General features: G+C 43.3%; 1 protein-coding gene across 2 annotated transcripts in view; it reads right to left on the reverse strand.

Moving 5' to 3' along the window:
• LOC140185754 (adhesion G protein-coupled receptor A1) overlaps positions 1 to 22,738 on the reverse strand; it is a 550,512-nt gene that overhangs the window by 231,951 nt on the left and 295,823 nt on the right. For both annotated transcript variants that reach the window (XM_072239373.1, XM_072239372.1), the window contains exon 9: positions 14,122 to 14,320. In XM_072239373.1, coding sequence (XP_072095474.1) covers positions 14,122 to 14,320 — 199 coding nt within the window. The remainder of the gene's footprint in view (positions 1 to 14,121; positions 14,321 to 22,738) is intronic.

Genomic DNA, 22,738 nt, shown 5'->3' on the forward strand with positions numbered 1-22,738 from the left:
GATGATTGTTGATACCTTCATTCTGCGCAGTTCATAATTTATTGAAGTAGTGAAATCATTCCTTTTCACTCCCAGCCATTTCTGGCATCTCCAAGCCTGAATGATTGAAACTGCAGTGAACCAAACAGTTTGGAACGATGTTCCCTCTAATTTTTAATGACCAGTGTATGCAAAAGTCTTATGCTATGCAATTTTTTTGCCCAGTGACGACATATGTGCACTGAATAAATTCTTCAATAAAAACAGTATAAATAAGCCAGTTCTAAAATCTGCTGACAAATCATTGCAAATTCCACATTACCAACACTGTCAGCACCAGAAACTGGAAAAGGAAATGAGATTCTGTACAGACGTGAAATATATTGATCATGCCAACAAGGTAGAAGGTGACAACCTTTTGTGCGCAGTTTAATTTCCTTTGTGCGCTAGTAGCAAAAGGTGTGTGCGTGCACACAGGTTAGAGGGAACATTGGTTCTGAATAGTCTTGCTGCTTCTTTCTTACCAACGATCACTGACAAACTGTACTGCCTGTAAAAGGTTAACTCTTGCACTCACTTCCTTGGCTGTTGAAGAAGGTGTCAACAGATTTTCTTCAATTGCTTCGAGAATGTGCTCGACCAAATTTCCATGATACAACTTTAAATTTTTTCTGATTTTCATATCCATTAGTTTCATCAAGGATGTTGTATCGGCAGGCAGAAATTCCAGAAGAATTTTGCTTGATTTCCGCTGCAGCTCCATATCCCAACTCATCTGCCATTTCTTAAAAGTTTGTGAAGTCATCTACGCATTCCTATTGGCATAGTACTTGATTGGTAAACTTTCCATTCTCAGCTCCTTAAAGAGCGAGCCTGAATGCTTTTCCTAATAACCAACAATTTCTTTTTATCAGTTCCTCATATATTCGCACAACACAAGACAGTGATGTGAGTCATTTTAAGGGATTCGATTGTAAGGGGAATAGATAGGCGTTTCTGTGGCCGCAAACGAGACTCCAGGAGGGTATGTTGCCTCCCTGGTGCAAGGATCAAGGATGTCTCTGAGCGGCTGCAGGACATTCTGGAGTGGGAGGGTGAACAGTCAGTGCTCGTGGTGCAAATAGGTACCAACGATATAGGTAAAAAACAGGATGAGGTCCTGCAAGGTGAATTTAGGGAGTTAGGAGATAAACAAAAAAGTAGGACCACAAAGGTAATAATCTCTAGATTACTACCAGTGCTACGTGCTAGTCAGAGTAGAAATAGGAGGATATATCAGATGAATACATGGCTTGAAAATGGTGCAAGGGGGAGGGATTCAAATTTCTGGGGCATTGGAACCAGTTCTGGAGGAAGTGGGACCGATACAAACAGGACGGTCTGCACCTGGGGGGGAATGGAACCAATGTCCTAGGGGGAGCGTTTGCTACTGTTGTTCAGGAGGATTTAAACTAATGTGGCAGGGGGATGGGAACAAGTGCAGAGAGACAGAGGGGTGTAAAATGAGGGTAGAAGCAAAAAGTAGTAAGGTGAAAAGTAAAAGTGGCAGGCCAGCAAATCCAGGGCAAAAATCAAAAAGGGCCACTTTTCAACATAATTGTATAAGGGCTAAGAGTGTTGTAAAAGCAAGCCTGAAGGCTTTGTGTGTCAGTGCAAGGAGCATTCGTAACAAGGTGGATGAATTGAATGTGCAGATAGTTATTAATGAATATGATATAGTTGGGATCACAGAGACATGGCTCCAGGGTGACCAAGGATGGGAGCTCAACATTCAGGGATATTCAATATTCAGGAGGGATAGACATGAAAGAAAAGGAGGTGGAGTGGCATTGCTGGTTAGAGAGGAGATTAACGCAATAGAAAGGAAGGTCATTAGCCGGGAGGATGTGGAATCGATATGGGTAGAGCTGCATAACACTAAGGGTCAGAAAACGTGGTGGGAGTTGTGTACAGCAGCTGTCCCCACCACCAGGCCGCAAAGCATGCGCTACCAGGCCATGAGGAAGCGATATGATTTGGCGATAGGAGTCAGCTGCACCTTTCCTCATTCCTTGTCATGTCCACTGTTGAGTCATTACACATGTGAGGTCATTACCCGCGCGTCGTCCATGTCAGCGCGGGAAGGAGAACAACTCCTCAAGCTTGCAAATGAAGGCGGGCTGGAAAGTCTGTTTGATATAACATCTCTGCCGGCATTCCGGATCAAAGTCAAGGCTAAAAATCCTGAGATAGCCATGAAGGCACTGAAAACGTTGCTTCCATTTTCAACATATCTCTGCAATGAATCCAATGAAAACTAAATCGTGGAATAGACTGGACATAAGGAACCTCCTTCGAGTATCGCTGTCTCCCATCACTCCTCGATGGCACCGTCTTGTTGCAGGGAAACAAGCCCAGGGCTCCCACTGATTCAGCGATATTGGTGTGTTGCAATGATTTTATATGTTCATAAGGGGAAAATATGCGCTGCGTGTTTAATATCCAAACGTTACTTAAAATGTTATGATGCTACTGACTTATATAACCATTTAACAATTACAGCATGGAAACAGGCCATCTCGGCCCTTCTGGTCCATGCCGAACGCTACTCTCACCTAGTCCCACCGACCTGCACTCAGCCCATAACCCACCATTTCTTTCCTCTCCATATAGCTATCCAATTTTTCTTTAAATGATAATATCGAACCTGTCTCTACCACTTCTACTGGAAGTTCATTCAAAACTTACTTCAAGCTCCCCTGACAATTGACCTACCACTATATTCATGCGAGGAAAATATGCGCTGTGTGTTTAATATTGAATTCGTTAGATAAACCCTTTTAGAAAGGAAATTGAGTGTATTAGCCACTTATCACCAATATTCCGGTCGTGATTAAGACCCCCCCTCCCCCCCCGAACAGAATCGCCAAAAACGATTTGTAGAAAAAAACCGTACACGCATGCGCGCTGGTGCCCGCGCGAGGCTTCATGGTCATTGTAGTCTTTCTCGGGGTAAACCCAGCGTATTTGACTGCTACTCTCGTCCGTTGGCAACCCTACGCCCCCCCCCACCCCTGGTCAGCCAGTCCGCAAGAATATGGTCAATATGAAACCGGTCCGCAGTGCGAAAAAGGTTGGGGACCCCTGGTGTACAGGCCACCTAACAGTAGTAGTGAGGTTGGGGATGGCATTAAACAGGAAATTAGAAATGCGTGCAATAAAGGAACAGCAGTTATAATGCGCGACTTCAATGTACATATAGATTGGGTGAACCAAATTGGTAAGGGTGCTGAGGAAGAGGATTTCTTGGAATGTATGCGGGATAGTTTTCTGAACCAACATGTCGAGGAACCAACTAGAGAGCAGGCCATTCTGGACTGGGTACTGAGCAACGAGGAAGGGTTAATTAGCAATCTTGTCATGAGAGGCCCCTTGGGTAAGAGTGACCATAATATGGTGGAATTCTTCATTAAGATGGAGAGTGACATAGTTAATTCAGAAACAAAGGTTCTGAACTTAAAGAAGGGTAACTTCGAAGGTATGAGAGGTGAATTCGCTAAGATAGACTGGCAAATGATACTTAAAGGGTTGACAGTGGATAAGCAATGGCAAGCATTTAAAGATCACATGGATGAACTACAATTGTTCACCCCAGTCTGGCAAAAGAATAAACCAGGGAAGGTAGTGCACCCGTGGCTGACAAGGGAAATTAGGGATAGTATCAATTCCAAAGAAGAAACACACAAATTAGCCAGAAAAAGCGGCACACCTGAGGACTGGGAGAAATTCAGAGTCCAGCAGAGGAGGACAAACGGCTTAATTAGGAAAGGGAAAAAAGATTATGAGAGAAAGCTGGCAGGGAACATAAAAATTGACTGTAAAAGCTTTTATAGATATGTGAAAAGAAAAAGATTGGTTAAGACAAATGTAGGTCCCTTACAGTCAGAAACAGGTGAATTGATCATGGGGAACAATGACATGGCAGACCAAATGAATAACTATTTTGGTTCTGTCTTCACTAAGGAGGACATAAATAATCTTCTGGAAATAGTAGGGGACCGAGGGTCCAGTGAGATGGAGGAACTGCGGGAAATACATGTTAGTAGGGAAGTGGTGTTAGGTAAATTGAAGGGATTGAAGGCAGATAAATCCCCTGGGCCAGATGGTCTGCATCCCAGAGTGCTTAAGGAAGTAGCACAAGAAATAGTGGATGCATTAGTGATAATTTTTCAAAACTCTTTAGATTCTGGATTAGTTCCTAAGGATTGGAGGGTGGCTAATATAACCCCGCTTTTTAAAAAAGGAGGGAGAGAGAAACCGGGGAATTATAGACTGGTAAGCCTGACATCGGTGGTGGGGAAAATGCTTGAGTCAGTTATCAAAGATGTGATAACAGCACATTTGGAAAGCAGTGATATCATCAGACGAAGTCAGCATGGATTTGTGAAAGGAAAATCATGTCTGATGAATCTCATAGAATTTTTTGAGGATGTAACTAGTAGAGTGGATAGGGGAGAACCAGTGGATGTGGTATATTTGGATTTTCAGAAGGCTTTTGACAAGGTTCCATACAGGAGATTAGTGTGCAAACTTAAAGCACACGGTATTGGGGGTATGGTATTGATGTGGATAGAAAATTGGTTGGCAAACAGGAAGCAAAGAGTGGGAATAAACGGGACCTTTTCAGAATGGCAGGCGGTGACTAGTGGGGTACCGCAAGGCTCAGTGCTGGGACCCCAGTTGTTTACAATATATATTAATGACTTAGACGAGGGAATTAAATGCAGCATCTCCAAGTTTGCGGATGACATGAAGCTGGGCAGCAGTGTTAGCTGTGAGGAGGATGCTAAGAGGATGCAGGGTGACTTGGATAGGTTCGTTGAGTGGGCAAATTCATGGCAGATGCAATTTAATGTGGATAAATGTGAGGTTATCCACTTTGGTGGCAAGAACGGGAAAACAGATTATTATCTGAATGGTGGCCGATTAGGAAAAGGGGAGGTGCAATGAGACCTGGGTGTCAGTGTACACCAGTCATTGAAAGTGGGCATGCAGGTACAGTAGGCGGTGAAAAAGGCGAATGGTATGCTGGCATTCATAGCAAGAGGATTCAAGTACAGGAGCAGAGAGGTACTATGCAGTTGTACAAGCCCTTGGTGAGACCACACCTGGAGTATTGTGTGCAGTTTTGGTCCCCTAATCTGAGGAAAGACATTCTTGCCATAGAGGGAGTACAAAGAAGGTTCACCAGATTGATTCCTGGGATGGCAGGACTTTCATATGATGAAAGACTGGATTGGCTAGGCTTATACTCTCTGGAATTTAGAAGACTGAGGGGGGATCTTATTGAAACGTATAAAATCCTAAAGGGATTGGACAGGCTAGATGCAGGAAGATTGTTCCCGATGTTGGGGAAGTCCAGAACGAGGGATCACAGTTTGAGGATAAACGGGAGGCCTTTTAGGACGGAGATGAGGAAAAACTTCTTCACACAGAGAGTGGTAAATTTGTGGAATTCTCTGCCACAGGAAACAGTTGAGGCCAGTTCATTTGTTATATTTAAGAGGGAGTTAGATATGGCCCTTGTGGCTAAAGGGATCAGGGGGTATGGAGAGAAGGCAGGTACAGGGTTCTGAGTTGGATGATCAGCCGTGATCGTAATGAATGGTGGTGCAGGCTCGAAGGGCCGAATGGCCTACTCCTGCACCTATTTTCTATGTTTCTATTGCTTTCTTTGAACCTGATAGAGTCGTGTCCTTTTAGCAAAAAGAACCATCCAGCGTGGCATGATAAGTAAAAAGCCTGTTTTGTCAGCATTGTAGATATCATCTGCACAAAATGTTTGAAGCAAGTTGGGTATCTTGTAGATTTCCATGGTTCAGCACTTCCAGCATCGGCACTATCTTGCTTGCCATGTGCTCTCTTGAATTTATTGTCGTGTTTACATTTCCACTGATAGAACCAACCATCTGTTGCTATAAAATCTTCGTCACCCAGCTTCTTAGCTAGTTCCTCTGATTTGCTTTTTAACATTGGTCCACTGACATGAACAACGTGTCCAGTTACAACTGATTGAGGATCTCTTCAACATCTTGTTCCGCATCTTCATGCTTTCGCTCAGGGTTGTTCTCTGTTGTTCCTCTCATAATGCCTATTCTTCTTGCAGTTTCTCTTACTGATGTATCAAGTGTGTATTTGTAGATGTCAGCACTTCATTTATCTCTGTCAGCTGCCAATGAGTGTTGTTAGACGGAAGGTTTGTAATTTGATCCAGTAGGGTAATTTTTTTTGGCTAATGTCGAATCTTTTCGTGGCATTTTAGCAGGGGTCTCAAATTTCTTTGAAGTCAAAATAAAAAAAACAAGTTATCACTGCTTTTTGAATCAGTGTCCACTGGCCCAAATGGATAACAGGCCACAAGCATGCACACCTGTTCGCTCTAAGCATCGTATAGTCCCTAATGGCCACAGAAGTGCATGTGACAGACCATCTCCTACCCCAATTATGCAGCATAGTGTCCCAAATAAACAAAGGGAATCCTGGCTATTTTATCGATTTGTTTTTGCTCTTTGAGAGTTGTCCCAAATAGGTTTCTACCCTGATTAACCGATGGCCCAATTGCCCAAGTAACCAGAATCCATTGTGTGTGTGTGTATGTATGTATGTTTTCATGACACCAAGAATACTTCCATACCAAACTGAATTTGAATAATTTGACAACTATTTGGCTTGCTATGAAGAAAATCAGAAATCGTTTGAAGTGCTGCAGAATATCCAAATTATACTTTAAGGTATTCAACATAAGATATCAGCATGTGCTCATGTAAAGCTAAATCAATCTTTCAAAGGTAAATGGCATTATGTTTTGAATAATGCATGCTAAGAGCATTTGAACACTTGGGCTTGTTAAACTGAATTATTCCAGGAGTAGTACATTTACCAACGTTTTTCACCTACTCATAGATTTTCCATTCTACATTGCAGTACAGTACTCAATGTTTTTTTTCAAATTTTTCTTTTAATCTCATAAAAACATTCTCTGTTGGATTATTGTGAACTTTCCATATGTTGTAAAAATCCCTTAGATGATTGTCGCCTACTCTGATCGAAAACTCGCTGAGTTTTCTTTTACACACAGATTCCATTTCAGCAAAAATGAAATTTCAAACATGTTGTGAATGGCAAGCAGCAAAGTCCTCCACATAAAAAGCTGGATAAAAAGTGTGATATTGACTCATCTTACTGAGAATGTTTGTCATATATGTAGCACTGTGAAAGAGTCTTTGGCACCTATATGTGCCTAATAATTTTGCACAGTACTGGTCAGGGAGGAGTGTGGGCCAGGTGGCAGAAGAGGAGTGTCAGCGGTGAGTGCAGACACATCCAACCCTGAGACACCAGGCAAGGTTATCACAAACACGGAATCGGCAGCGCAGCAGTTTCGGCAAATGTGCTTGTGAATATGAACGTGTCAGCTAATTATGGTGGTGGTACTTAACTCCCTTCTTTTCATTGTAGTGCTTGTTGAGACTTAATCAATGTTACGCTGCCTGCTTGCATTCGGCGTTTCCTAAGAAAATGGACTATTGAATTGACTGATGCTGAAGACGTGTGGTATTCATTTTATATCTAGTTATTCCTTTCAGCCGTGGTGTTGGCATCTGGTTATCCATTTGCGAGTTTTCAGTAACGGCCCTGTTTGGCCTAGCATTTATTGTTCTCCTTTCCTTTAAAATCCTGCTTGCGTTAGAGTCTGTGAAATATCAGCCCGCTTCAGTGTCTCTCTCTCTCTGCACTTGGGTCAGGTCCGAAAATACTGACAACAAGTCTTGACCACACAAAGATGGATCCAACAGAGAGAGAGCAGCTGACCTTGGTCATGAGATTCATTGGTCAGGTAGGGGACAAGCTGCAGGCAATTGAATCTGTTCTGGGTGAAGTTACTGAAGCAATAAGGCAGATAATCTCATGCTGCCAAGCCTAGTGTCATCTGGAGGAACAGGTATCATCTCTTGCCACAGCCTTTCAACAGCTCATCACAGACAATCGGAGTCATGTGTCTGTGATTTCCACTCTCTTGGCCACTGTCCATGAACTTATTGTGGATGGCCAGCATTAGCTGACAGCCATTAGCATTCTTGCCAACGTGGCCTCTGGCCATGTCAGTCCCACTCCCAGCATCTCGCAGGTCCTCCTTTTCTGCTGCCCTGACTATCTCTGCCACTAATGCTCGCACTCCCATGCCCAGACAAGAACTGGCTCCTGCTTTTGGACCCCCACAGACTCCCGCTATTGGACCACCACAGGCTCCCATGTCCAAACAAGAACCTAGAATTCCACCACCAGGCAGATACTCTGGTAATCCAGATGGCTGCAGGAAATTTACTACCCAATGCAAGCTGACATTCCAAGCCCAGCCTGGTTGTTTTGGTGATGTGTGAAAACTGGCACACATGGTTCATCTCCTGGATGGACCTCCACTCAGCCTGCTCAGCACTTTACAGGAGCTCAGTTGTTCCGACACTTTGTTGTAGAGTTAAGGAGGGTTTTTGAACATGCTGTACGGGTCAAGAGTCTGCTCACCAAATCTTGGATCTGTGCCAAGGCAGAGGAACAGTGAGGGCTTATGCAATCAAATTCCGTAGGGACAGGATGGACTGAGAGATCTCTTATCACTGCCTTCCAGCGTGGACAACGCAGGGGTCCATCATGAGATTGCTGTCTGTGATGAGCAGGAAAGTCTGGATGACCTGATTAATCTGGCTATTCGAGTTTATGACTGTGTACCTGAGTGACACAGGGAAAGAATGTCTCAAGCTTCCTACATGCCATCTGATCACTCCCTCTCCTCTCTCTCTCCCTCACCACCCAGCACCCTGTCCACGGAGCAGCCTTATACAACTGGGGCCCATGCACCTGTCTCAGAGGAACGAGAGCAGCGCAAGAGAATAGGTTCCTGCCTCTATTGTGGTGATCCAGGACATTTCTGGGCGGCATGTTCCAAGCATCTGGTAAAAGAGGAGACCTGTCAGCTGGGAGGGGAGTCCTAACGGGTCAGTTCTCTCTTCAGTCAGCTTCCCCTAATTGTGTAATGCTCACGGCTTCCTTGTCATAGGAGTCTCAAACCCATGAACTTAAAGCATTTATCAACTCTGGTGCAGCCAGGAATCTCAGGGACGTCTCTCTAGCTCAAAGATGGGGTGTTCTGACTCAGGAATTAAGACAAAAGATCAATGTCAAGGCCCTGGACCGTCGACCTCTGGGCACCAGCCAGATCCACCTTTCCACTGAACCCCTCAAACTTGTGCTCGAAGGAAGCCATAGTGAAGAACTCTCCTTCTATCTGGTTGATTCACAAATTGTCACTGGCGCTCAGCCTCCCCGGTTATCCTGACATTATCCATGGTCTCCTAAAGCAATCCAAGAGTGGGGACTGGTATGCCTGTCTACTAGTTTGAGTCCAGCTCAAGTTCCATTCCATGAATACCCTCCCATGTCATCTAAGGATGTGAACCTATTGAAAACTATTGAACCTGTCTGGGGTTCTGGCTGAATATGTTGATCTCCTTGAGGTCTTCAGTAAAAGGAAGGCCACTTCCCTGCCTTCGCACTGGCCATAGACCTCCTACCTGGAACTATTCCTCCCCAGGGTGAGCTCTTTTCCCTCTCTCGTCCTGAAACGGTGGCCTTTGAGGAATACATCAAGGAGGCATTGGCCATGGGGTTTATCTGTCCGTCAACCCCACCAGCAGGAGCAGGTTTCTTCTTTGTGAGCAAGAAAGAAGGCAAGTTCTGTCCTTGCATTGTTTATTGGTTCCTGAACAATATCATTGTGAAGAATCAGTTCTCTTTTCTCCTGCTGCTGTCTGCATTCAAACATCTCCAGGGAGCAACCATATTTTCCAAAATTGATCTGTGCAATGCTTATAATCTGGTTCGTATGAGAAAAGAGAATGAGCGGAAGACAGCTTTCAACAGATCTAATGGCCACTATGAGTACCTTGTGATGCCCTTTGGTCTGGCTTTTTCAGGCTGTTTTCTAGGCCTTAGTTAACAATGTGCTCAGGGGTATTTTGAACCAATTTTTTTTTTTTGGTGTATTTAGGTGACATCCTTATCTACTCCAGCTCTCATTAGGAACACGTCCAGCATGTCCAAAGGGTTCTCAGATGGCTCCTCAAAAATAACCTACACGGCAAGCTTGAGAAAGGTGAGTTCCATAAAGACCAGGTGTAATTTTTGGGATATATTCTTACCCATCCAATGGTCAGATGGACCATAGTGAAGCTCAGGCAGTTATGAGAGTTGCCCAAACCATCTACAGTCAAACAGGTACGGCACTTCCTGGGGTTTGTGGACTTCTATCGCTGCTTCATCCAGAATTTTAGCTCTATCACAACTCCCATGAGTGCACTTACCAGGAAGCCCAAACGGGATTCTATTGGACAGACAGTGCCAGCCAAGCATTTGCAGAGTCGAAGTGATGTTTCACCGCTGCTCCAATGCTGCAACACCCAGACCATAGCCATTGTTGAGGAGGATGCATCCGATGTTGGCATTGGAGCTGTCCTCTCTCAGCGCTCGTCTGCGGATAGCCAGTTGCACCCATGTGCTTTTTTTTCCTGTCGCTTGACTCCAGCCAAGAGGAACTACAATGTTGGGAACTGGGAACTTCTGGCTGTCGTGGAGGCCCTTAGGAATGGTGACACTTCTGGAGGGGGAAGAGCATCTTTTCTTGGTCTGGATAGATCACAAGAACCTCTCCTACATTCAGGGTGCAAAGACACTCAACTCTTGTCAAGCCCAGTGAGCTCTCTTCTTCACATGATTTAATTTCTTCCTTACCTATTGTCCCAGCAGGAAAAATACCATGGCCAACGCTTTCTCCTGGCGGTTCAACAGATCTGAGGACAATGTCGATCCAGAGCCCATTCTTCCTTGCTCAAGTATTGCTGCTCTGGTGAATAGAGGCGGAGGTGAGGACTGCCCAACAGTCGTTCCCAGGCCCGGTGGGGGACTTCCCAACTGGCAGTTTTCCCCTGCACTACGCTCCAAAGTGTTGGAATGAGTTTATAAAGAGACAGTTTTGGTGGCCATCTCTATCCCAGGATGTCCCACCTGAGCTCAGAACAAGACATCATGCCAGCGTCCTGCGGGTCTGCTATATCCACTGCCTGTGCCCCACCATCCCTGGTCAAACCTCTCAGTGGATTTCATCACTGGGCTGCCTCCTTCTCATGGAAACACTACAATTTTGGTCATTGTGGAATGATTTTCTGAGGCTTCATTGCCCTCTCTAAGCTCCCAATGGCTCGTAAGACTGCCACATTTATGGTTAAGCTTGTATTCAGGCTCCATGGCTTCCCTCAAGACATAGTGTCTGATCATGTACCACAGTTCACTTCCCGCTTTTGGAAGGCTTTCTGTCCTCTTGTACGAGCTACGCCCAGCTTCTCGTCTGGTTTCCACCCCCAATCCAATGGCCAGACTAAGAGAGTGAATCAGGAGTTGGAGACAACACTGTGCTACCTTGCCTCTTCCAACCCCATGTCCTGGAGCTCCCAATTGGTTTGGGCAGAGGTTGCCCACAATAATCTCCAGTCATCCTCCATGGCTATCTTTCCCTTTGAATGCCAGAAGGGGTAAGTTTTTTACACAGAGAGTGGTGAGTGCATGGAATGGGCTGACGGTGGTGGAGGCGAATACAATAGGGTCTTTTAAAAGACTCCTGGATAGATACATGGAGCTTAGAAAAATAGAGGCAATGGGTAACCCTAGGGAATTTCTAAGTTAAGTACATGTTCGGCACAGCTTTGTGGGCCGAAGGGCCTGTATTGTGCTGTAGGTTTTCTATGTTCTATGTTCTAACTATCAACCCGCTTCAGTGTCTCTCTCTCTCTCTCCCCACACTTGGGCCATATTCGAACGAACTTACGAAGATCACTTGATTCCAAACAATTGGTTTGTTGGTCATTACAGAATGTCTCTCTGGTGCTTCCCACTCCCTTCCCCTTTTCCCTACTATGATTCCCTTCCTCCTGCTCCCTTCCCACTCTCAGTCCACAATACAACCCCATATCAGAATCAGGTTTATCATCACTCACATATGTCATGAAATTTTGTTTTTGTGGTAGCAGTACAGTGCAATAGATAAAATTAGTACAGTACCATGCAAAAGTCTTAGGCACCCTCGCTATATATATGTGAATAAGACTTTTGCACAGTACTTTCTGAAGCAGACATTTGCCCCACTGTGTCAACTGAAGTCAGGCCCACCAAGTCACAACTTTTGAAATGCACATCAAAGTACTTTATAATTATACCTAGGGTTTCTGGCTCTACACTCTTTCAGTGAGTTTCAGATCTCTGCTATATCCTTGGTGACGCAGACAAAATGTTTCTTTCTTTACTATTTATTTATTGCAGTACAGCATGGAATTGGCCCTTTGAGCTGTACCACCCTGCAATCCCCAATTATCCCTAGCCTAATCAACAACCAATTAACCTATTAATCAAGCAACAAACACAAAGTGCTGGAGGAACTCAGCAGGCCAGGCAGCATCTGTGGAGAAGAGTACATTTGACATTTTGTGCCAAGACCCTTCAGCAGGACTGGAGAAAAAAAAAGATGAGGAGGCCGATTTGAAGGTGGGGGGAGGGAAGGGAGAAATATGAGGTGATAGGTGAAACCAGGAGGGGGAGGGGAGGGGAGGGGAGGGAGAAGCATGAGGTGATAGGTGAAACCAGGAGGGGGAGGGATGAAGTAAAAGCTGGGAATTTGATTGGTGAAAGAGATACAGGGCTGGAGAACGGGGAGTCTGATAGGAGAGGACAGAAGGCCATGGAAGAAAGAAAAGCGGGGGGTGGGGGGGAGGAGGAGCACCAGAGGGAGGTGATGGGCAGGCAAGGAGATAAGGGAAGAGAGGGAAAAGCCAATGGGGAATGGGGAATGGTGAAGGGGGGGGGGGCATTACCGGAAGTTCAAGAAATTGAATTTCATGCCATCAGGTTGGAGGCTACCCAGGTGGAATATAAGATGTTGCTCCTCCAACCTGAGTGTGGCCTCATCATGACAGTAGAGAATGCCATGGATTGACATATCAGAATGGGAAGTGGAATTAAAATGGGTGGCTACTGGGAGATCCCACTTCTTCTGGCGGACAGAGCATAGGTGCTCGGTGAAAATTCTTCTGCCAAACTGACCAGATCTATATCTTCTTGCAGTCTGTAATTGTCCCTCCCAAATTTTAACTGCGTAGCCAATTTTTGAATCACCTGCAAAGTATTTTAGCATCCACCTACACTAAATCTAAAACATTAACATATAACAAAGGCCAATAGACTGAGTTTGGTCGAATTGTACTTGTGACACTCTTCCAGCTACAAAATCACTTACTAACCATTACCTTTTGATTAGTTAAACCAAACTTGGAGTACTGTGTTCACTTCTGGTCACCTCAGTACAGCAAGGATGTGGATACTATAGAGAGAGTGAAGAGGAGATTTACAAGGATGTTGCCTGGATTGGAGAGCATGCCTTATGAGAATAAGTAGAGTGAAATTTGCCTTTTCTCCTTGCAGCAACGGAGAATGAGAAGTGAACTGATAGAGGTGTATAAGATGATGAGAGGCATTGATTGTGTGGATAGCCAGAGGCTTTTTTCCAGGGCTGAAATGGCTAACATGAGGGGGCATAGTTTTAAGGTGCTTGGAAGTAAGTACAAGGGAGATGTCAGAGGTTTTCACGCAGCGAGTGGTGGGTGCGTGGAATGTACTGCCAGTAACAGTGGTAGAGGCAGAATCAATAGGTCTTTTAAGAGACTCTTAGATAGGTACATGGAACGTAGAAAAATAGAGGGCTATATGGTAGGAAAATTCTAGGCAGTTTCTAGAGTAGGTTACATGGTTAGCACAACATTGTGGGCCGAAGGGGATGTAATGTGCTGTAGATTTCTATGTTCTATGTTCCTGCTACTGGGCCAATTTTGGATCCAAGTTACCACTCTCCCAACAAAGAACTAGCTTTCCTTGTAGGGCCTTAGCATCAGCTTTGTAAAAAATATGGACGTTCATAAATGGCAATTCAAATTTTATGTGTACTATACCTGCTAATTCAATAAAAATGTCCATTTCAATATTGGGCTAAGACGACAAGTTCGTTACCTGGCTGAATCGATGAAGGATTCGTGTAACTTCATTTGCATACGCACACTCAGTGTAATTCCCTTCCGTCCATTGACCAGTCCTGTCACATTTGCGCCAGGCTTTCCCCTGTCGATGGTCTCCATAATATGGTACAGAAACAAATGGGTACTGATTGCAAGTGTAGTATGCTGTGATACCTGCCAGTGTTCGAGGCCACCTGCAAAAATATGAAGGTAATAAAATAAATGAGAAAAGGTGTATCTTACTAACGCTTGGATAACTACTGTATTATCGAGCAGATTTCTGAAATAACTTTGCTGGGTGTAATGTAGAACATATGCCTTTTAATGTATCCTTTACAATGTTTGCAAATTGACAAGATTTAATAATTCCACATATAAATTTTGAGTATAGCAGGGTAATATTTAAATTATTAAGTTTTAATATTATTGTTAAATAGTTCTGCAGTTTGACAAGTCATTGCTTGCATTTATCAGCTTCAGAAGATGTGTGGGAGTTGGGAACAGAGGAAGGAGAACTCTTTGATATGGCATCTGTATGAAAGGATAAATAACTTTTAAGGTGAAACATGATATCCCAGCTAGTTGTAACCCACTATAAAAGGGGGTAATAGATTCCTCTTCTACACTGCACAAGAGATTTCTGCTCTGTAGAATCTAGTACAATATATCAGTCTTGTTATATAGAGTCATAGAACACTACAGCACAGAAACAGGCCCTTCGGTGTACTGTTAATCTGCCTAGTCCCATTGACCTGCACCTGAATCATAGCTCTCCATACCTCTCCCATCCATGTACCTATCCAAATCTCTGTTAAATGTAGAAATCGATCCCGCTGGCAGCTCTGGCTGCCTACCCTCCCACTTAAGAATGTAGTGGACTCGATGTGAGATGTCCCCAACCCTGGCACTCGGGAGGTAACATACCAGCAGGGATTCTCATTCTTGTCCACAGAATCTATTGTCTATTCCTCTAGCAAATGAAACCACTGTGACCACAGCTCACCTCTTCTCTCCATTTCCTTTCTGAAACACAGAGCCAGACTCAGTGCCAGAGATCTCACCGCTGCTAGATCACTGTCCTTCCCCCCACCCCATAGTATGCAAAGCAGTAGACCTGTTGTTATATCTGAAGGGGAACAGCCACAAAGGTTCTCTACACTGGCTGCCTCTCCCCTTTCATTGCCCTGAAGGATAACCAGTTACCTGTGTCCTGCACCTGGGCTGTAACTACCTCTCTGTATGTCCTGTTGATCAACCCTTCAGCCTCCCAAATGATCTGGAAATCATCCAGCTTCAGCTCCAATTTCTCAACGTGGTCTGAAGGAAGTTGCAGTTGAATGCACTTCTTACAGGTGCAGTCATCAGGGATACTGGAGGCCTCCATGCCTTCCCATATTATGCAAGAGGAGCATTCAACTATCCTGCCTGGCACCCCGACTCATCCAACTGCGCAGTAAGAAAGAAAAAAAATGGAAGAATCTACCTACAGCCTCCGCCACTCCTCTCCAAAGCCTCTATGCGCCAAAGCCTGAACTCTCCACTCTAACAACTGGCCAACTCACACAATGACAACTCTGCTTAAACCTAATTTCAATTTATTGGCCTGTGCCAAGTACTTAATTCTGCACAATCCAATATCTCCTTGGGAACTGTGGAATGCAGAATGTTACTTCAATTGCTACCATTGCTTGATCAATATTGCTTTTAAAATTATCTCACTAATGACATATAGTTTCCATCACCATGCATGTTTTTTCCCCAATAATAGCCATTCATATTCTTGTCTCCTTACTTAAGGAACAATGTTAGTACACCAAAAGCAGTTCAGAAATCACTTACTAGATTATTACTGGAGTAGAGAGCTTTATGAAAAAAGGGTTGAATAAACTGTGCTTACACCCAATAGAATTTAGAAGAGTGACAACTCAGTTGGAACATATAAGTTATGCCCTGTTATTGCATCACCTCACATTTTTGGAACTATTGTTCAGAACCCCTCCAGCCAATATTTGCTCCTGATCTAATTTAGGTCGCTTGTACTTATGGCTGATTGAAGATTCTTATTCTTCAAACGGACATTAAGTATGTTGGCCATATTTCCATTCTGGTTTCTGAAATAAACCTTCAAATTTGATGGCGTGCTGTTTTCAATTTTTCCTTTCTCAAATACTGCAGTTGCCTTTGACTCAATGCTTCCTGTAGGCAGGTCAGTCGTGCTGCTGCTTGTAACTGTTGTGTACAACATCTGCTTGCTGTTTGAATTGGTGTTGCCTATTCACTTTGGGGTGTGAGTGGCCTCTGATTCATTTTGCTGCCAAAGCTATGACACCTCTGAAAACAGTCCCTCAACCAGAGTGACACAAAATGCTGGGGGAACTCAGCAGGCTAGGGTGCAGAGCAGCTCTCAGTCAGTCATCAGTGATTTGATGCTGCCTACTCCCATATCCACCGGTGCATGCTTGTAGCCCACAATTATTTATTTCTATTTTTCTTTCATTTCTTGATATACTGTGCAGAGTAGGCCCTTCCCATGCTTAAAGCCATACTGCCCAGCAACCTCCCAATTGAACCATGGCCTAATCACGGGACAATTTACAACAACCAATTAACCTACCAACCAGTATGTCTTTGGACTGTGGGAGGAAAGCGGAACACCCAGTGGAAACCCACACAGTCATGGGTAAAATATGCAAACTCCTTACAGACAGCAGTGGAATGATAGGTAACTGGACACAATCTTCCCTACAGAACACCTAGCAGTCTGTATTATCTAGGATTCAGAGATCATCTTGGTGCAACTTTACTGTATGCACATCTTGCCCCATCACATTAATGTATTTTTAATGCATTTTAATCTAACATGTGCCAACTTTACCTATGAAGGTGACCTCATTGAACCTATCAAATGGTTAAAGGCCTTGATAGAATGGATGCGGACAGGATGTTTCCTATGGTGGAAGAATCTAAGATTAGAGGGCACAGACTCAGAATACAGGGGTGTCCTTTTAGAACGGAGATGAGGAGGAATTTCTTTAGACAGAGGGTGGAGAATCTGTAGCATTCTTTGCCACAGGCAGCTGTGGAAGCCAGGTATTTATGTATATTTAAGGCAGAGATTGATCGATTCTTGATTGGTCAGGGCATGAAGGGATATGGGGAGAAGGCAAGAAATTGGGGCTGAGAGGAAAATTGGATCAGCAATGATGAAATGGCGGAGCAGACTCGAAGGGCCAAATGGCCTAATTGTACTCCTATACCTTATTCTCTCCAGAGGTACCCCTGACAGTGTTGGGGTTTTACAGTGAGTGGTGAGGAGAGTTACAGCTGTTGAAATGGGCAATAGGTGGGAAATGCAACATAAATCTGTTGAATTCTAGATTCAGCTTAATCCTGTTGAGCAAAGATTGTGAACTCCCTCTTCCCAAAGTAAGCATGTTCATCACACGTTAAGGCCAACAAACATGGAGCGCAAGGGTTCATGATGCAGTATGTGAAATATACTGGTGAAAAAGAGGTGAGCAGTATTGAGCGTGGGCTGAGAAGATGATGATGATGAAGGTGAGAAGGCGGGCTAAACAGCTGCTCCCTCGATAAATGCTCTAAAGTTAAAAGCTTTTGTTTCAAGTTGTTTTGTTGGTTCTTTCCATAACAAACTCTAGAGGAAATTTTGGGTGTGTTAACGCAAACTTTCTTGTTTTGTTTTGTATGTTTGAGACAGCCTACTTCCTTGCTGCATTGAGCAAGTCTCCCCAGAGTGTCCCATACGGGACATGATCTGAGTACTACAGGCAGCCAACAACAGGGATATTTCTGATCAGAGTATCACTAGCAGGGGCAGTATTTATTGCCAAACTTGATCTTCCCTAGAGAAAATGGCATTGAGTCACTTTTGTAAACCTCTGCAGTCCTTCTGGTGAAAATACTTATACAGTGCTGTTTTGACAAGGGGCTGCAAGATTTAGACCAGTGATGATGTAGTGCCAGTGTTAATTTTCCAGTTCAGTATGGTGTTTGACAAGGAGAACAACCTGCATGTGGTGGTGCTCCCATGACCCTACTGCCCTTTTCTTCCTGGCAACTGGAAAGACTCCATCATGTTCCTGACCTGTGCCTTGAGAACAGTGGAAATATCTTGGAGTGTCAGTAGATGAGCCACTCACTGCCGTGTATCTAACTTTCAGTCATGTATTTATTTGACGGATCTAGTTGAGACCGTCGTCAAAAGGACTGTGGGATATTCAGCACTGAATACCACTGAATGCCAATAGTAGGTGGTTAAATTTTCACCTGTAGAAGATTGTCTCTGCCAGGCATTTTTACAGTGCAAATATTCAAACGTCCATCATTAAATGTTGTCTAAGTTTTGCTGCTTACAGACAGCAAGGTTGGTGGCCTATGATTGCGGTGAATGCTGTATTTTGGATTCTTAGATAATTTCCACAAGATGTCAGAGCAGCAGTGCCTCGACAGCCTCAGTCTATCACTCCAAGTGGTAGCAGATCTCTGCAATGTGCTCAAATGATCCCTGCTGTCTGCCGGAACCAATTGACATGCCCAGCCTCTGGTTCCCAACACAAACGCAACCGTTGTTTCTTTATGCTTCATGATCATTGGACATTTCTCCCAGAGATATCTGCAGGATATGTAGATCAGACAGGCAAGCTCTTTTTTTGAGGAGCAACAGGCAAGATGCAAGATGAACCCTGCAGATCAGGCACAGAAGGGGAATTGACTGTGGACATTTTGTGTTGAGACCTTTCATCTGGACTGAAAGATAGTGGGGAGACAGCCAGTAGAAGGAGATGAAGGGGAAGGTTTGGAGCAAGGCCTGGCAAACAATGCATGGATCCAGAATGATAATTAAGCAAATAGGGGGCAGAAAAATAGAAATAGCAACAAAGGTAGGGAGGTGATAGGTGGATAACAAAGATGATAGAAATGTTCATGTTGTTGAATTTTAAACTACCTAGGTGAAGTATGAGGTGCTGTTCCTCAGTTTGTGTTGAGACAGTGGAGAAGGTGGAGGACAGATATGTTGATGTAAAAATGGGAAGGGGAACTAAAATGGTTCGTAACCATTTTAGGTGCTCAGCAAAGTGGCCTTGTCTGCACTTTCACTGTTTGCAAGGGTTGCTGGGTACATCAATTTCACCACCTATGAAGCCAGTCACAATGAGCAGGTAGTCACCGATTCCCTCAGATAAGGAGGTGATACATTCAAGTGCCAATATGCACATCCAGAGTAGTCTGAAGTTTGCCTCCCATTTAAAAGCAAATCTGATTCATTAATGTAGAATTATTATTTTTAACCATTGAAGGATTTTTCTCCAGGAATGTGAAATTTGCCTAAGAAGATGCTAATGATTATATTAACCTTCAACACTTCAAAGTGTAGTTTGGGGGTAGGCTCATTAAGGAAGGCAACCAACAGAAATCTTTCAGTGAGGAGACAAAACTAATGAGATGCAGAAGTGTTACAGTCCAAGCTATACCTCGAACGAAAATGTTATTATACAAGCTGCAGGAGCGACAGTATTCGACAGTTCTTGGGGAGCTTTTCATTATCAAATATATTATGATGCTAGGAATTGCTGTGGTCTGCCATGGATCTAAAATGCAGCAACAAAGATTGGAGACTTATGCAAGGGAAGATATTAGAATTGACTGGGAGCCATAAGGATGGGCACCACTGAACAAATGCTTTATCGGGTGAGCGTTATGCTAAAACAGGTTAGTCAAAGGTCCAGCTCTAGGAATTAGAGTTGAAAGTGGAATACAGAGAACAGAGGCCCAAGAAGGTGGTAGCAGAGGAGTGAGAGAGAGAGGAATCAGAATCAGAATCAGGTTTATTATCACCAGCATATGGCATGAAATTTGTTAACTTGGCAGCAGCAGTTCAATGCAATTCATAATCTAGCAAAGAAAAAAAAAAGAAAATAAAAATACTAATAATAAACAAGTAAATCAAGCATATACTGAATAGATTAAAAAATATGCAAAAACAGAAATATTGTATATTTTTTAAAAAGTGAGGTAACGTCCAAAGATTCAATGTCCATTTAGGAATTGGATGGCAGAGGGGAAGAAGCTGTTCCTGAATCCCTGAGTGTGTGCCTTCAGGCTTCTGTATCTCCTACCTGATGGTAACAGTGAGAAAAGGGCATGCCCTGGGTGCTGGAGGTCCTTAATAATGGACGCTGCCTTTCTGAGACACCATTCCCTAAAGATGTCCTAGGTACTTTGTAGGCTAGTGCCCAAGATGTAGCTGACTAGATTTATACCCTTCTGCTGCTTCTTTCGATCCTGTGCAGAAATGTGATTTTTATCAAAATGGAGCTGGTTCTTTGAAGATTAGGTCAGATCATTGACTGCTGAGGGGTCAGAGGTCAAGGAGGAGATCAGTGAATGGGAGCATGGGGTGTTAACAACAATAGTAATAATAATAACTTATTTATAAAGCACTTTTCATACAGATGATGTAGTTCAAAGTGCTTTACCATGGGAAAAAGTGCATACATGAAAATAAAATTAAATATTAAAAATAAAAATAAACAAGAAAATAAAAAACAAAAAGATGTTAGTTAAAAGCAAGGTTAAGAAAATAAGTTTTGAGCTGGCATTTAAAGGTGACAACTGAGTCTACATCCCTTATAGCTCTAGGTATTGAAGTTGTAAAAAGCTGACGTGCCAATTATCTTTTGAGGGAGATAGTTTAAATTTAAGAGACCGATGGAAGAAGACCTGTGAGCTTGAGCGGGATTATAAAATAAAAACTATTATGTAATGTACTCCAGAACAACACCACTGAGGGCTTTAAAAACAAGTAAGAGAACTTTAAAATCAATTCTAAAAGATACAGGAAACCAACGCAGGGTAGCTTGGACAGGAGTGATAAGTTCCCTGATTCTGGTTTTAGTTAAAAGTCTAGCAACAGCATTCTGAATGAGTTGAAGTTGTCAACAGATTGCTTTGGATGGCCAGTAAAAAGTGCATTGAAGTAACCTAGTCTATTTGATATAAAGGCATGAAGTAACAGCCAACACCATATACAAGCTTGCTGATAACACCACTGTTGCAGACTGTATCAAATGTGGTGATGAATCAGAATATAGAAGGGAGATGGAAAATTTGGCTGAGTGGTGTAATGACAACAACCTCTCACTCAATGTCAATAAGACCAAGGAACTGATTGTAGACTTCAGGACAGGGAAACCAGAGGTCCATGAGGCAGTAATCATTGGGGGATCATAGGTGGAGAGGGACAGTAGCTTTAAATTTCTAGGTGTCACTCTATCAAAGGGCCTGTCCCGGACTCATCAAATAAATATAATTGCGAAGAAAGTGCGACAGTGCCTCTACTTCCTCAGGAGTCTGTGGAGATTTGGCATATCATTGAAAACCTTGGCAAACTTCGATAGATGTGTGGTGGAAAGTGTGCTGACCGGCCGCAGTGTGGCCTGGTATGGGAACTCCAATGCCTTTATACAGAAAATCCCACAAAAGATAGTGGATTCTGACTAGTACATCACAGGTAAACACCACCCCTCCTTACCACCCCAACCACTGAGTACATCTACATGAAACATTGCCGTAGAAAAGCAGCATTCATCAGCAAAGATCCTCACCACCCAGGCCATGCTTTTTTTCATGCAGTTGCCATCAGAAAAAGGGTACAAGTGACCCAGGACTCACAACACCAGGTTCAAATACAGTTACTACCCCTCAATCGTCAGGTTCTTGAAAGGCGATGACTACACTCATTTATAAGGATTCTTTTATCTTGTTATTTCATGCTCATTATTTATTGCTATTTATTCATAGCTGCATTTGCACAGCTTGTTGTCTATTGTCTACAGTTACTGTTCTATAGATTTGCTAAGTATGCCTGAAGAAAAAGAAGCTCAGGGTTGTATGTACTGACATATATGTACTCTGATAATAAATTTTACTTGGAGCTTTGAACTTTAATTTTTCAGTATCATTATGAGACAAAAGCAGAAGTTACTTTGCAATATTTATCAAGTGTTAAAATGCTGCTCTGGTCATTTTCCTTATGTGGGATTTAAAATTCAGATCTGCATCAAGGATAACACTTCTGATTTTATGAGTGGAGCCATGTTCCCAAGTTTATCAAGAAGTTTATCTTTTTTGACTTTGGAACCAACCAAAAGTGTGTCAGTTTTATCTTAAAATTTAGTTTTAGGAAATTATTACTCATCCATTGGTTTATTGCAGCCATACCAGAAGTCGATGAAGATAGGATGTTATCGTCATATACTTCAAACTGTGTTACCAGGAGGGAGATTAATAGGAAGAGTGGCGTGGGTGTTGGACATGAGATCAGGCTGATGATAGCAGGATGTACTGTATTGTTTCCCAATCTGTCTTTAAACACCCAAGGTAAAATTAATCCATGAACATTATTATTGTGCTTGCTACGTGTGATTGGTTCAGAAACCTGGAACTAATATGCTAATGGATAAGGCATCTCCAGCAGATGGGCTGTCAGAAACAAGAGAGAAAATACCCATCTCCCACATTGGGAATTAAACCATCCTCTTTCCCCTTTGCAAACACGAGGAAAACTGCAGATGCTGGAATTTCAAGCAACA

The sequence above is a fragment of the Mobula birostris genome, chromosome 21 (genome assembly GCF_030028105.1).
Source record: "Mobula birostris isolate sMobBir1 chromosome 21, sMobBir1.hap1, whole genome shotgun sequence".
NCBI classification, from domain to species: Eukaryota; Metazoa; Chordata; class Chondrichthyes; order Myliobatiformes; family Myliobatidae; genus Mobula; species Mobula birostris.